The sequence below is a fragment of the Accipiter gentilis genome, chromosome 6, assembly GCF_929443795.1.
Source record: "Accipiter gentilis chromosome 6, bAccGen1.1, whole genome shotgun sequence".
Lineage (NCBI taxonomy): Eukaryota > Metazoa > Chordata > Aves > Accipitriformes > Accipitridae > Astur > Astur gentilis.
Genome location: NC_064885.1, coordinates 28,977,226 through 28,991,885, shown reverse-complemented (window position 1 = coordinate 28,991,885; position 14,660 = coordinate 28,977,226). Strand labels below are relative to the sequence as shown.

At 52.6% G+C, this 14,660-nt stretch overlaps 1 protein-coding gene across 1 annotated transcript; it reads right to left on the bottom strand.

Annotated features, from left to right (window-relative positions):
• Positions 1-2,633: 2,633 nt before the first annotated feature.
• On the bottom strand, positions 2,634-6,458 carry LOC126039710 (zinc finger protein ZIC 1). Its single transcript, XM_049803252.1, has 3 exons — positions 5,392-6,458; positions 3,996-4,159; positions 2,634-3,432 (listed from the first exon to the last, which is right to left on the bottom strand). The coding sequence occupies exons 1-3, from the start codon at positions 6,365-6,367 to the stop codon at positions 3,235-3,237; spliced, it is 1,338 nt and encodes a 445-aa protein (XP_049659209.1). The 5' UTR covers positions 6,368-6,458; the 3' UTR covers positions 2,634-3,234.
• Between the last annotated feature and the right edge of the window lie 8,202 nt (positions 6,459-14,660).

Below are 14,660 nucleotides of genomic sequence, written 5' to 3'. Positions count from 1 at the left end.
CATTAACCAAGTGCTCCAATACACACAAGTAACAGATCTGTGTTAAGCGACCACTAGGGACTTTACACGAGTTCAAAGAAACTTGCAATACGCGTCTTTAAAATATATCACCCCCACCACGTTTCTCCGGGTTTCTTTTACAGTGGGATGGCTCAGACTATCTCTACGATTTTTTTTTGATTTTTTTTATATTCTTTTTTTTTTAAGCTACGCTCGGGTTCTTTTGTCAAAACCGCTGCCTACTCAAGTCGGCGGGACAGTTAACCTGAAAGATTCGCGGAGAGTAACATTTTCGGCGCATGAAACGTTTTTTTCCCTGGCTCCGTCGCCCGGTGGGTTACATTTCCTCAAGTACCAACACTTTCTGCCTCGGTCCCACCGGGCTCCAACTTTTTCTATCTCGGCAAACCCTGCAAGGTGGCGCTCTTTTCCCTGCTAACTGCTATTAGCCTTATAATAATAACATTTTGCAGAAAGTAAAGTTAAAGCGAAGCCTTCCCACGGGTGCTGCAGGGAGCAGACGGCGATGCCGAGCTGGCAGGAGTGGGGCTTCGTCCGAACAAGGCAAACTTTTTTTTTGGGGGGGGGGGGCGGGGGGAGTGCGGGGGGTGCTTTGGGGCGGTGAAAAAATCTCCGAGGGAGATCCCCGAATGTTAGGGACAAAGACAAATACTTGCGGGGTTTTGTTGCGAGCCAGGCGGGCTGTGCTCTGGGTGGGTTACAGCCAGAGCTACGGAGCGCCCGCACGGAGACGAGCGGAGAGCGGCTTCCCCCGGCACCCCCTCCCCCCCCCGAGCGGTTAATATGGCTATTGACTCGCTGTACACATAATATTTCTTTAAAGAAGCTGTTAAAGTGTCATCTTGGTCTACTGGAAGGTCAGTTTGTGCAATTCACTCTATGACATATCACAAGCCCTCGCAGCTTTAGCCAACCTCATGATTTGTGTTGTCTGTTGATATGTTGTCTGCTTAATGGGGCGATCATGCAAGCTACAACCAGGAACAAAGCCCAACAGTTCCAACAACCGTAGCTAAGTTAGTGGAAGCAGTACAGCTTGCAAATCTATCAAACTAAACTGCAAGGAAGACAATCTGATTTAGAGAAAAGGCGTTCTGCTACAGTCATTAAGCACAAGTAATTTAGATTTTTTATATTGTCTTCTCATTTACAAATTTACTGTATCAACGCCAGCCAATGGAACGAATTTCTTAAGTAAATGAGAAATAAATAAAAGAGATAGAAAGATAATCAAATTACATAAAATAATTCTTATCCCCTAGATTTATTTTTTTAGAAAGCTATTAACACTGGCAAAATTATAGTAATAATAATAACATAACATAAGAAGTAATTGATTTAAATTAACATCACGTTTTAAGGAATATCAGCAAAAAAAAATAAAAAAAATAAAATAAAAAGAAGGGGAAAAAAAAAGAAAAAAAAAAAAACCAACCAAACAAAAAAAATCCACCCAACAACAACAACAACGGCCTTCGAGAAACAGTGCTGTACTTCTTAGAGTAAAAGGCCCAAGGAAAGTCATGAATCCACTGCCTGAGAATTAGTTATGGTCATAAATGCCTTAAATTAAAATAGCAACCGAAATCTCCTCTGTTTTAAATCTCCTAATATATGTTATCCGAATTAATTTAATTTAGGGACCCGGTCTATGCAGATTCATGGGCAGTGTTGGAGTGGAGTGCAGCACTTCTCGTGTAACAATTCCCCACATTAATATTTATGTAGCATATGCAATCTATTTCTGTTATTTTTATGGTTGTTATTCTATGTCTGCAAAGGTCATTTAAATTATACTGCGGCCGAAAATTTGTTTCATAAATTTTGATATAAATACTAATTACACACTATAGTAATGCCAGCAGGGATCCTTTCATTTATCACATTTATATCACCTTCGCTGCTTTAGTGATGACATAATGGAAAGCAGTGAAAAACTGGGACAGTTTTATTCTAATATCCTAAAGCTAGTTGGAGTTGCAGCAGGTTGACTTAGCGAATAAGAATTCCTACCACAATTCATGGGATTTAAGAATCTTTAATAAGGTACGAAATGTTACCAAACAGTTCTGTAAACTAAATTTTACATACCAATTCTTCTAGCCATAAATATTGAATATCTTGTAACATGTATAACCGGACCTTTACATGCGGATAAATATGGAAATTAGGATTTATATACATTATGTTCTTGTATTTGCCAAAAGCAACGGACAGATATAGTTTATATCTTTTTTCTTTTTTTTTTTTTTTTTTTAATATCACTTTACATAAACAAATGTAACAGTTTGACACGCAGATCCAGGCTTTCACTATACGAATTTCTTGACAGGACGTGTAACAACATTTTACTGCACTACTTAGACTGGACTTTGGGACGAAATGTTGCACTTTATACAAAAAAGCACATTAATACCAATAATATTCTGTTAGATCGACGTTTAGACTGTAATAATACAAAGTAATTCACATTTTGGTACACATTTACTAGAACATTCTTGCCATTCAGTACAAATAGTTGAATTTCTACCTCTTCCCTCTGCCCCCCCACCACCTCCGCCCCCCCGCCGCCGCTCCCGCCCGCCCGCCCCTCCCCCCACATATATGCAAAGACCACAAATCCACATATCCCCTTATTCAACTTGCGATATAACTATTTACAAAATCAAACAGTACATTTTTTTGTTGTTTTGTTTTTGAAGCTAATAATTCTGTATTTACAAGGGGGGATGGGGGGGGAAGGCCGCTGCCCGAGCAGACATGCAGTTGGAGATCTCTAATCAGTGGTTTCCAGTAAAGCCCTACACAGTTGGCATTTGCCCTGGTAACCTTGTCTTCTTATGCATTCTACTAACCCCTTCGCCTACCAAGCCTTGGAACAGAGCAGAGCAGAACAGTCCAAACAAAAAAAATTTAAAAAAAAAAAAAAAAAGGAAAAGAAAAAAAAAAAGACAAGAAAGAAAAAGAAAAAAGAGGGAAATAAAAGGAAAAAAGGAAAGAAAGAAAGGGAAAAAAAGCAATTTTAAAAAATGAAGTCTTCATTTTACTCAGTCCTGGGTCTACTGGCAGCATTTTATTTTTGTTTGCTCATTTAAATTCAGATTTCAAAGTGTTCATTATTTTTGGAGTCTTTAAATAGGGTATTTGTTTGCTCGCTTGGGGCTTTTTTGTTTTGTTTCGTTTGGGGATTTTCTGTCGTTTTGTTTTAGCGTTTTAGACGTACCATTCGTTAAAATTTGATGTAAGCGTGCTGTGGCTGGACGTGTGGTGGACTGCGGAGGAGGAAGGGGATAAGGAGCTGGCGGTCTGGTTTTCTGTGGACGGAGACACGATGGTTGGAGGGGTGGAGGACTCGTAGCCTGAGCTGGCGGCGGGAGAAGGCTGGGACCCCTGCGAGGAGGATTCGTGGACCTGCAAGAGAAAACCCGGGCAGAAATTGAGAGCGGCGGAGGACGGAGGCCCAGGCGGCGGTCGCCTTCGCCTGGGGATGCGCCACGCAACGGGACCCAGCACCGAGCCACGGGCTCGGCCATCCCCGCGGGGCTCCCCGCCGGCCCCGGCCCCGGCCCCTGCCCGCCGGGGAAGGCCGGGCAGCGCCCACCGGCTGCCTCCTCGCGCTGCCCCCCCCACCACCACCACCACCGCGCCCCCCTCCCCCGGTAAAACGCCCCGACAAAAGGCCCTGTCCGAGGGACCGGGGCTGAGCGCGGCCGGGCGGGGGCGGGAGTGGGGGGGGGGGGGGGGGGGGGCGGCCGCGGCGCGGCCCGGCGGGCCCGGGGCGGACTCCGGGGCCGGGCCGTGGCCGGGCCGCAGCAGCGCGGAGCCCCGCGGCCGGCCGGCCCCGGGCCCGCTCCGCCCGCAGGCGCCGCCGCCCCCCGGCCCGGGCGCTCCCGGCCGCCGTCCCCGCAGCCCCCTTCCCCCGGCCAGGCCCGAGGCGGCGTCCGAGCCCCGCGCGTCAGGCGCCCTCCATTTACCTTCATGTGCTTTCTGAGGGAGCTGGGGTGCGTGTAGGACTTGTCACACATTTTGCAGAGATAGGGCTTGTCGGAAGTGTGCACATGCATGTGCTTTTTGCGGTCGCTGCTGTTTGCAAAGCGCCTGTCACAGCCCTCGAATTCACACTTAAATGGTTTTTCACCTATTGCAGAGGGAAGGGGGGGAGGAAAACGGATCCGATTAAGCAGGGCCGGCTGGATCGCTCATTGTCCCCATCGCACCGCCGGACGGAAGCCCAGGGCTCCATTTCAAACACTTGCAACTTTCTAACTTCAACGAGGCTCAAATCCCAAAACCTCGCTTTCCTTCTCTGTCCTTTCCGCACCTCCGACCCCTGCTCAGCGGCCGTTGCGCGGGGGGAAGGGGGGGAGCTAAATAACTTTTTTTTTTTTTTTTTTTTTTTTCCCTTTGGAGGGGCGAGATTCATTTGCAGCCCCAGTCCCGGGCACCTCTCCCTCCTCGCAACGCTCCAAGCGAGAAAGCAGGCGTGGTGGTATTTACACGCGATCCTCAGTGTCTAGTTTCCGTTTTTAGAGCTCATTCTCGTGATATTTTACGCTCCCACCCACCCCGGCCCCCTCCCCCGTATTTTCTTGCAATCTTGAAAATTATCCGGCCGGGGAATACAATGCGAGGGCAGCCCCGCAAACCCTCTGCCAAAGCGCTCGGGAAAGCGGCGCTGGCTTTCGGCGCTCGGGGGTGGGAGCGGGGGGAGAGAGCTCTCCCAGGCAGGGGCTGCTGCATTTCCACCTCCCGCGACGGGGAAAAGTTCTCAGGGATCCCGGCGCCTGCCCTCCGCACAACAATAACACGCTACCGCGCCGGGCTCGGGTTTATTTCAAATCGCTCCTCGGAATTAAATATTTACCGAGCCCTGAATTGCAGAAGGGAGACGGATGAGCCGCCTGCAATATTTAGCACAATATCTCACGGTGCCACAGTCAAAACTGCCGAACAACAATTAATTAAAACCTATAAATTTAAACAGGACAGGTTGCTGCGATTCCTGCCCCCCCTCCGCCCCCCCCCCCCCTCCCCGCCCTAACAATCCCAGCAGCAAACCCTTGCCTTTCCCCTGCTCTGCCTCGGCAGGGATCATTTTCTTTTTGTTGCTGCTGCCGGCGTGGCTGTGACCGAGCTCGTTTTGCAGCGGAGCTGCGAGCCTGCCTCTCCCGGAAAAGCGAGCGGCCCTGGACCACACTCCCGTCCGCTGCTCGCCCCCCCCCCCACCCCCCCCGCCGCCCCAAGCCGACCCTCAGCCAAGCAGCGCCCCGGGCTCCCCGGCCCCTCCGGCCCGTCCCTGCGCCCCGCTCCGGCCCCGGCGCTCGGCGCTTCCACTCGCAGATAGAAAAGCTACAGAGAAGGTTACCGTACCTGTATGAGTTCTTTTGTGTATTTTGAGATTCTCTGATCTGGCAAACACTTTGCCACAGCCCGGGAAAGGGCAGGGGAAAGGTTTTTCACCTGTGTGGACTCTGATGTGATTTACAAGTTTGTATTTGGCCTTGAAAGGTTTCCCTTCTCTCGGACACTCTTCCCAGAAACATATGTGATTGGACTGCTCGGGTCCTCCAACGTGCTCCACCGTGACATGAGTCACCAGCTCGTGCATCGTGCTGAAAGTTTTGTTGCAGGACTTTTTGGGGTTTGACAATTGCTCGGGCTCAATCCACTTACAGATGAGTTCCTGTTTGATGGGCTGCCGCATGTAACGAAAGAAGGCCCCTGCCCCGTGGTGGGCTGCCATGTTCATGTTCATGTGGCCGTAGCCGTGCAGCTGGGTGGAGGCGTAGTGCTCGGAGCGGGGGCTGGTGACCTGGCCGTACTGGTCGGGTCTGCCGTACATGTCTCCGGAGAAGCCCAGGCGCATCTGCCCGTTCACCACGTTGGGCGACGCGTGGCTGGTGGCTTGCTCGTGCAGCCCCGGGAAGAGTATGTGTCCCGCCGCGTCGGTGTGTCCGTGGGGGCCGGCGAAGCTGCCGGCGGCGGAGGCGAAGAGGCTGTGCTGGGCGCTGGCGGCCGCCGCCTCCCCGAAGCCGCGGTTGCGGAACAGAAAGTCCCGGGTGGAGTTGAAGGCGGCGCTGGAGTAGGAGCTGACATGGGTCGGGTGGTGGTGGTGGCCCAGGGCCGCCGCCGCGTAGCCGGGCGCCTGCGAGGTGAAGGCGGTCTGGCCGGCCGAGGCCAGCTCGTGGGTGCTGGGGTTGATCTTGAAGGCGCCCATGCCGTCGGCGAAGGGGTTGATCCCCAGCCCCACTTCTCTGTCCGTGACATCGGCCGTGGAGTGGTGGCGGGAGGATCCGAAGGTAGTGACTCCTATGGCGGGATACTGCGGTCCAGCATCCAGAAGCATCTTCCCAGCGTCGATGCAGCAACCCAAAAAAAAGCACGCGCGCACACACACAACGCGGAGAGAAGCAGCGGCGGCAGCAGCGGCGGCGGCGGCGGCGAAAACACCCTCTCTGGAAAGTCAGCGACGATCACCACCAAAGCAACCACATCAAAAACACCCCCTTCGGCATCAGCGCGGGGGGAAGGAAAAAACAAGGGGGGGAGAAGGAAGGAGAAGGGGAGGAAAAAAAAAAAAAAAAAACCAAAAAAAAACAAGGAAGAGGCTGGTGCGGACGGGGGGAAGAGATCTTCGCAGTTGCAGATAAGAATAATAAAAATGTGCCCCAAAAATATTCACTGTCTCTCTGCTTTGACTTTTCAGGGAGGCTTAGGTGGGGAGGGGGGGGTTGGGTGGGCTCAAAAATAAACTGCCTGCAAATAACAATAACGGAGAGAGATCAACACGGGCAGCAAAAAAACAAAACAAAAAAGAAACTTCCTTCAGTGATTTTTTTGGCTATAGGAATGTTGCAAAGTGGCCGAGAGATTGTTTCTCTCTCCTCTTCGAGCTTCCCCACACTCTCCCCGATTTTTTTTTGGGGGGGGGGGCTTTTTTTTTTTCGCTTTGCAAAAAAAGGCGCAAATCATGCACAATATTGTCTTTTGCGGTTTATCTTCCTGGGGAGAAACTTTCACCTCCTCAGCCGGGCGGTGAACGCGAGACTGATAGCGGCAATCATTCCTGCAGATAAATGAATTGAAAAGACGACACCGTCCCCCCCCTTGATGAATGGGAGCCGGGGGCGGAGCGACGTGCGGGCGGACGTGAGCGCTCATTGGTCGGCGCCGGCTCCCCCTTCCTCGCGTAACTCCCCCCGGCCCCGCCAACGAGGGGCTCGCACGGCCGCCTCCCGCCGCTGATTGGCCCCTCCGCCTCATCAATCGCAGGTATTGTGAGCGCCCTGACATCCCTTCTGACAAACAGGGCTGCAGGAGTAGCAACTTTTTTTTTTTTTTTTTTTTTAATATATAAAGCCTTTTTTTTTTTTTCCTCACGAAAATATTTCCAGCGCATCTTTTTTGTGTGTATGTGTGCTAAGGAAAAAAAAAAAAAAAAATCTTTGATTATTATTAGCGTTATTTTCTCCCCCGCTCTCCCTCTCTCTGTCCGTCTCTCTCCAGCACTCTGATAATGATGGTAATGATGATTTCTTGGTGATCCAGAATTTTTAAGATCACTGAGCAACTTTTTAGGCTTTGAAAAGAGAAGCCCTGTAGGGACTCGCTTCTTTTGAAGTTGCTTTCCGCTTGTTTAAAACTGAAGCTCTCCGAGAGTAGGTGTTGGGTGCATTTGATTTTCTTTTTAAACATCAGGCGTGATTTCTCTGGGTAGCTGACTCTATCCCTCCATCAGGTTTCTGAAATAAATCTTGTTTTCTGCACCCATCAAAACGCAGGTGGGTGAGAACTCTTAACTTTCTACTTTTGTTGTTGTTGTTTCGCCTCTTTTTTGTTGTTTTCTTTCTCCTTTCTCTCTCGCTCTTCCTTTCTCTCGCTCTCTCTTTTTACGGAGTCTCTTTCATTCAGGTAAAACTGTAAATTTCCCAAACCTACATTGTTTCTCCTCCTGCTGCATGAAATTCCCGAATACTTCTTCTCCCTCTCTCTCTCCCTCCCTCTCTCTCTCTCTTTTTTTTTTTTTTTTTTTTGGTAAAAATTTATTTAAAATCCTCGATAGGAGCAATGTAAATTTTCTGACATTCAAACCTTTTCTAGTTCACAAATCAGTCACCCTTGTCACAGTTATTGAAATTCCTCAACTTGCCACACCAGGACGGTGGAAAAAGCAGGCGGTGTCTTTGTTGCTGACCAGGCTTTTGATCGCCAGAGAAAATTTACTTACCTTCAGATGAGTGAGCAGAAAAAGAAATAACACTCCCTTTGATTTAGTTAGAAAAATGCAGACATTTGGATTCAGTGCAAACATACAACACTTGGTTGTTTTCTAGATGCAACCCTCGATTAACCTGTCTTTCCCCAGCTCAAAGTCTATTGAAAAACTGCGGATAGTTCTTTTTTGTTCTCGCTACAAAGAGCCATTGACTATATATTAAAATGATTGTTGAAAGGTATAAGTATGGTATTTAAAAGCAGAAAACCTTTGTGGCTTAATCAATTAAGCTAAGCAACATTTGTACAATATTTTAAACGATGCCTCGGCACTAAAAAAAAAAAAAAAAAAAAAAAAATCTCGTGAAACTTTAAAATACAGACGTCTTTTTGTGCGTATGTATAGATACACTTATGTATGTGCCCGTGTGTGTGTACATATATGAAACTGGCAAATTATTTATTTACTCAGTCGCCTGCATATTCATTAGCTCTAATTATTTTCTAGTAACGAAAACACCAAAAGCTCCCTAAGAGTCGGACTCCTTCCATTTCGCCTTTGTGCAGCCCTTCTCTTGCCTCCTTCGCAGCTCAGTCCAAGCCCCTCCAATTCCTAGTGCCAAACAAAGAAACTTTAAACTCATCCTCTCTAATTAAAGGCGCTGGTAAGCAAGCCGCAGCGCAGGTACTGGGGAATCAGCAGCAGCGCTGCTGCGCGAACCCTTCTCGGGTGAGAACTGCCTCATTTCGAGAGGTATAAAAATGGCCATTGCGCCTAGAAAACAAACAAACAAACAAACAAACAAGAAATAAACTTTGATACGCCTTGAAGGAAGGTTTCGCTGCAGTTTAGCTGCAGATGCAGTTTGCCTGTGCTCGGTGCATGGGGATCGCTTTCAAAGCAGAGGTATTATGTAATTTCCCTTGGATCTCGGGAGGCTTTACATTTTTTTTCACAATAACGCTGGGCTCAATCTGCAGGTTTGCATTTATTCTGCCAAATCCATTCGGATGAATTGCGATAGCTTATAGCAACAGGTATACCCGCTCTAGGAGCGCGCCTGTGTGTGAACGTAGTCTTTAGGCGGGTGTTACATTACTTTCTGTATTTGGTGCTAAAATTAAGCAGAGGACAGAGCGGTCAGCGTTATTGTGAAGTCTTCAAGGCGATGGCATTAGAAGATCCAGAAAGTTAGGTAGTCCAGTGCTAGCCTGCCTCCCAGTGCAGGGGGAACCCAGTGATCATTCCAGGTCGGTGCAAAATATACGAGAAGGCAGACGAGAGGGTATTTTTAGGAAGCGTATCTAAATATACAGTGTAAGAGTGAATGTAAAAAAAAAAAAAAAAAAAATGTTGTGGGTTGTAGAAGTTATCAAGTGGGATTTGCGGCGCGCTCTCTGCAGGAAACGAAAGCTGCTCCAGTTCAAAGCCACATGCACCAACGTGACATATAAGCCATTAAAATATCATCCTGACGGCTCATTTCTGCTTCATCATACATTCCCTAACTGCTTCCAGAAAGCAAGAAAAGAAGAAATGAAGGATGACCGCCTCGATGGAAGCGCCAAAGAGGTGGTGGGTTCTTGGGGAGGGGGGGGGGGGGGGCTGGGGGTACTGTTTTCTTCTTTCATTCTTGCTTTCTTTTCCCTTACCCCTCCACCCCCAGTTTTATTTTTGCCAGTACAGAAACGAGGGGAAACCTTCAACAGGTCGCAAGGGTAAGTGCCTGGGAGCAGGGGGTGCCCCGGCAGCCCGGGCAGCCGGCTGCCCCCCCACCGCCTGCCCCAAGGGCTGGCCGAGAGCTCCCTGCCCTCGGGGGGCCCCGGCGGGAGGAGGCTTGGCCACCCCGGGGGAGAAGGGCTGGAGCCCCGCGGGGCGGGGGGCGCGGGGGGGGCAGCCCCTCGGCTGCCCCCCCCGCCCACGTGGGGCCGGGCCCCCGGAGGCACCTCGGCGGGCAGGGGCGGGCGGAGGGCGAAGCGCCCGGGCGCCGTCGAGGGGGGCTCTGGCACCCTCCGCCGGACGCCGCGCCCGCCCCCCCGAGTGCGAGGGAGGGCCCGGCCCGGCGGTCCACGCAGCGCGGGGCGGCGGGGGGCGGCGGAGCGGGGCGGAGGCGCCCCCGGCCCCGACAGAAGGCCGGGCTCGGTGGGACCGGCCGGGCGGCGGGGCCGGCCGCGTCCTGCGGCCGCCCAGGCGGGGCCGGGGGCCCGGGGCGGCGGGCACAGGGCGAGGAGCTCTGACAATGGCGAGCCCCGTGGGGAGGCGTCCCGGGGGACGCGCTCCCCGCCCAGCGCCTCGCCCACCGCCGCGCCCGGTGCCACGGGGGCGCGCCGGGGGAGCCGGCGCTCCGGCACCGCACGCCCTTCTTTATAGGCGGGTGCGGGAGGGATGGATCCCGGGAGCCCGGCCGGCCCCCTCCGCCCCCCAGCCCCCGCCCCCCCCCCCGCGGGCAGGGCCGGGGAAGCTGCCAAGGGAGCTGGGTGCCGCCGCCGCCTTCGCGCTGAGCCCGCCGAGGGGCTGAGACCCCCGGCCCGGGCCCGGGGGGCCGCCCCGCGCCCGGCGCCCGTTGGGCAAGGGGAGATGCTCCCGAATGCCCGCCGAGGGTGATGCCCTCGAGGGTGACCTCTGACCCGAGCCCGGCTCCGCGTGCCAGCCCCGGGCACGGGCACGGCGCCGGGCCGGACGGGGACGGGCGCGGGCTCCTCGCCGAGACCCCCCGGCGCGCCCCCCCCCCCCCCCGCCCTGCTGCTCCTTTGTCACGCACGGTCCCTCAGCCCCGGGGAGCCCGGCCGGGCGGGGAGCCCCTTTGCCGGGCTGAGCGCGGGGGCTCGCTCCACCCGGAGCCGAGGAACTTTATTTCCGCACCGAGACCCTCCCGGCGAGCGCTGCCCTTCGCGCTGCGCGGCCGCGGAAAGCGCGGGGTTTGCGTGACAAGGCGGTGGCGGCGGGGCACACGCCGGCCCCGCCGCCGCACGCTCGGCCCGGCTCACGCATCCCGGGGCGACGCCGGCAAAGCCCCCCCCCCCCCCGCCCCGGGGCCGCCGGGCTCCCCTGAGGGAGGCGGCTGCTCCCAGCCCCGCTCGGCCGGCGCACCTTTGGCCGAGAGTCGAAGTGAGCGTTTGGGGAGGGGGGGGCGGGTCCCGCCTGCGCGGGCTGCAGCCCCTTCGCACCTCCAGCCCCAGCGTGGGAGCGGGGAGGGGCGGGGGGGGGCGGCTGGTACCCCGCGGAGGAGCCCCGGGGCTCGGCCGGGCCGAGATCCGACCAGCTCGGCCGATGGGGCATCCTCACCCTCCTGCTCCGCCAGTGGCACTGCGCGGATGAGAAAGGCGTGCGAGGTCGAGCCAGAGTTTTAGCCAATATTTAGTCTGAAATCCACAACTGTTTTGCCTTCGGTTTTTGTCATCTGGTAACCATTTGAAATATTAAATGCAGCGAAATTTTTTTTTTTTTTTTTTTTTTTTTTGTCCAGTTTCAACAAGTTTTGGCGAACGCTTGGGAACTGAGCACTCCTCCAGCCTCCCATCCTAACCAATAAAGCACAACTCCTGCAGACCTCTCGCTAGCGGGGCAGTGTTTGCTGCTCTGACTTGATAAAAGTGTGAGGATGAATGGAAGTTGACTAGAAAATATAATTCCTAAGGGGTTCCTCTAGTTCTTTTTATTTCGGCAGTAATTTTAATCACAGCGGTGAAAAGATTGAGGACATCAAATTATTTGTGATAGAGTATGACTATGATACGCTGATAAAGTTTCATAATTAATACCATCAATTATTTGTGTTAGTATAGATTTTTGTTTACCAGCCCTGGAGTCCCTATAATAGTAGTAGCAAGAGCACTAATACTAATAATAACAACAATAATAATAATAATCTCCTTTGAAGTAACTGATTCCAGATTCTAATGTGCTTTTCTGTACTGAAGAAAAAGGAGGGAAAAAAACCACCACCACCACCACCACAACAACAAAACCCCCAAACCCGAAAACCAAACCCTGAGAATTTCAAAGATAACTGCAAAAATTCGGACTCGGACACTGCATCAAACCCCAGATCCGCTCTCAGGGTTATTGCTGCCGCTCAAAGAAAGCTGTGCAAAGTTCTGCCTGCAGTAGTGGCAGTGCTCTGCCTTGCAGAGTGCAAAGAGCAAGCTGAAAATTATAGGCAGGGAGAAGCGCCAGGGTGGTACTATACTAATCCTTGCTGAGACAACAACTTGCGCTGGAGGCTCGCAGAGAGTCCAAAATTTAATTTCGGGAGGGATAGGATCTGTAAACAATATAGTCGAGTTGGTAAAAACCTGCCTTACAATAGCCTGCCAGAAGGTGAATGTCAGATCAAAGGAGAACTGAAAAGATGTCCTTTCATATTTTTTTTTTCCCTAAATCAGCCATGGAAACTTCATGACTCCATAAAACATGTGCTGCTTTGCTGGGGAGACAGCCTCCAGTTTCCCCTCGGAGAAAGCTTCTTTTCCTCCCGCCACCCTTTCTGCTTAACTCTTGTGTTTTGCTTTCGTTTGGTGTTTCTTTTCTGTTTGAATTCATGACGCCCGACTCATATAGCCCCTTACTCATTTCATATCACACACAAATGGTTTTGCTCTTAACTTTCCACCTCTCTCCCCAAACAGGAACAAAGTCAGGAAATGAGGCACAAGACTCCCCTTGTAATGAGGAAAAGAAAACGGCTTTACAGAAACATCCTGGAAAAGTCAAGTAAGTTAAAATATGTCTTTTTTTCAGTTCAAAGGAGACAATATTTTTTTCAGCTTAGTGTTTAACGTACTTGCATAAACACAAATCAGCGACACAACTCCCCACCAGCAGCTGCCTAATCCTGCTCAATGCCTATTCATTTGGAGGTTCTAGAATTAATATTTGACGACTCTCTCATTGAAACAACAACCCCTGACCCCATGTGATTGCACTGTCACATTATTCTATGACATATTCATCTTGAATTCATTTACGGACGATTTGATTGGAATGAGGTTTGACATGTATTGGATCCTATTAAAGAAGAAGACTTTGATCTTGTTGATGGGGTTTACATGATATGTATCATCTTTACCAGGGATACCAGGCTTCCACAATGCGGTGTCTAAGTAGTTAGTGACTGACAGCTTATCTGACAGGAATACCTTAATCTGGAGGTACTGAATGAAATATTCTATTTAAAATAAGCATACGATTTGCTTGTCCTAGGGTAGCTCTAGGTCACAAAAAGTGAGAGGCAAACCTAGAAGCAAGCCATTCCTCGTCTGATAGCTGAGTTCCCATTATCCGGGAACCCTGAAATAAAGAAGTCCCCGTAAATGGGGATGAGGCGAGGGAACAGAAGGAAAGGCAGAGTGTGCTCCCGAGCCACTCGGCGCCCTCTCCTCTTCTCTCCGAGGAGATGCTGGGATTACCGAAAGGCTTGCTTGAACCTCCTCTTCCTAAACAGCAGTGCCTTCTGCCGGGGCGGGCAGGGACTCGGGCTCGGCTCGGGTCCCGCGCCTGTCCCTGTGTCACCCGCTGCCTCCTCATCCCGCCCTGCCCAGTGCGGGGTCGGGGGACAAGGAATCGCACAGGGTGACTTCTGGGTCCTCTCTGTTCCTCGCTTTTCTCCCCCTTTCTCGCAGTAAGTGTCAGGATTGTCAGACGAAACCGTTTCCCTCCTCTCGTCCGGGAGCTGAAGCCTAAAGGCAGCCCCCGCAACCTGCTGTCTGGAGAGTTCGGGGCATCCCGCCCCGTCCCAGCGCTCGGGCACCGGCTGGAAAGTTTCTAGCTGGCTCGTCGGGAGGGGAAACTTCCGCGGAGGCAGGAACGGGAGAGCACGGAGGTTGGGGGGCGGGGGGGGGGGGGGCGTGAAGGTCAGGTTTGGCTCTTCCCGATGCTTCCCGGAGCAGGAGCTGTTCCTTGCGCTGAGCGCGACGCTAAGGGCGAGCGGGATTTGGTCCCAAGTCCAAGAGCACGACACTTGGGTTCCTGGGGGTTTGCATCTCACCTTCACAGCAAGCCCTGGCTTCGGCAAAGGTGGAAATATGGATACGCGCCTTGCTGCGTAGGTAGATTCCTACCAAAACCCAAGGCAAAAGGTGGCGGATCCGCGGTGGGTCGGCACCTGGGGCTGTCCCCAGCCCCGGGGGTCGCCGCAAAGGGGAGTGCGGGGCGGTTCCCACCCCGTAGGCCCCGGCGGCCGCCCGGCTCGGGAAGGGGGTGCAGGCAGGGGCCGGAGGCTTGGGGCCGCCCTGCTCGGCCCCGCACCCCCGAGGGGTGGGCAGGCGGAGCTCTGGGTCCCGCACGGTGGGGTGGAAAGCCAGGGAGGCAGCTCTGCCCCCCGGCCAGGGCACAGCCCCGACGTGCGGGGCTCCTGCCTTCTCCCGGCGCTGCCTCGGCCGGCTCGCCTCTTCCCTGAGAGCGCCGGGTCGGGGGCAGGCTCGGA

Excerpts from the sequence above, each read along its gene's own strand:
- LOC126039710 (XM_049803252.1), bottom strand. The coding sequence starts at position 6,367 with ATGCTTCTGGATGCTGGACCGCAGTATCCCGCCATAGGAGTCACTACC. Across the intron at positions 4,160-5,391 it reads ACACAAAAGAACTCATACAG|GTGAAAAACCATTTAAGTGT; the intron begins GTACGGTAACCT and ends CCTCTGCAATAG. Across the intron at positions 3,433-3,995 it reads CCCTCAGAAAGCACATGAAG|GTCCACGAATCCTCCTCGCA; the intron begins GTAAATGGAGGG and ends TTTCTCTTGCAG.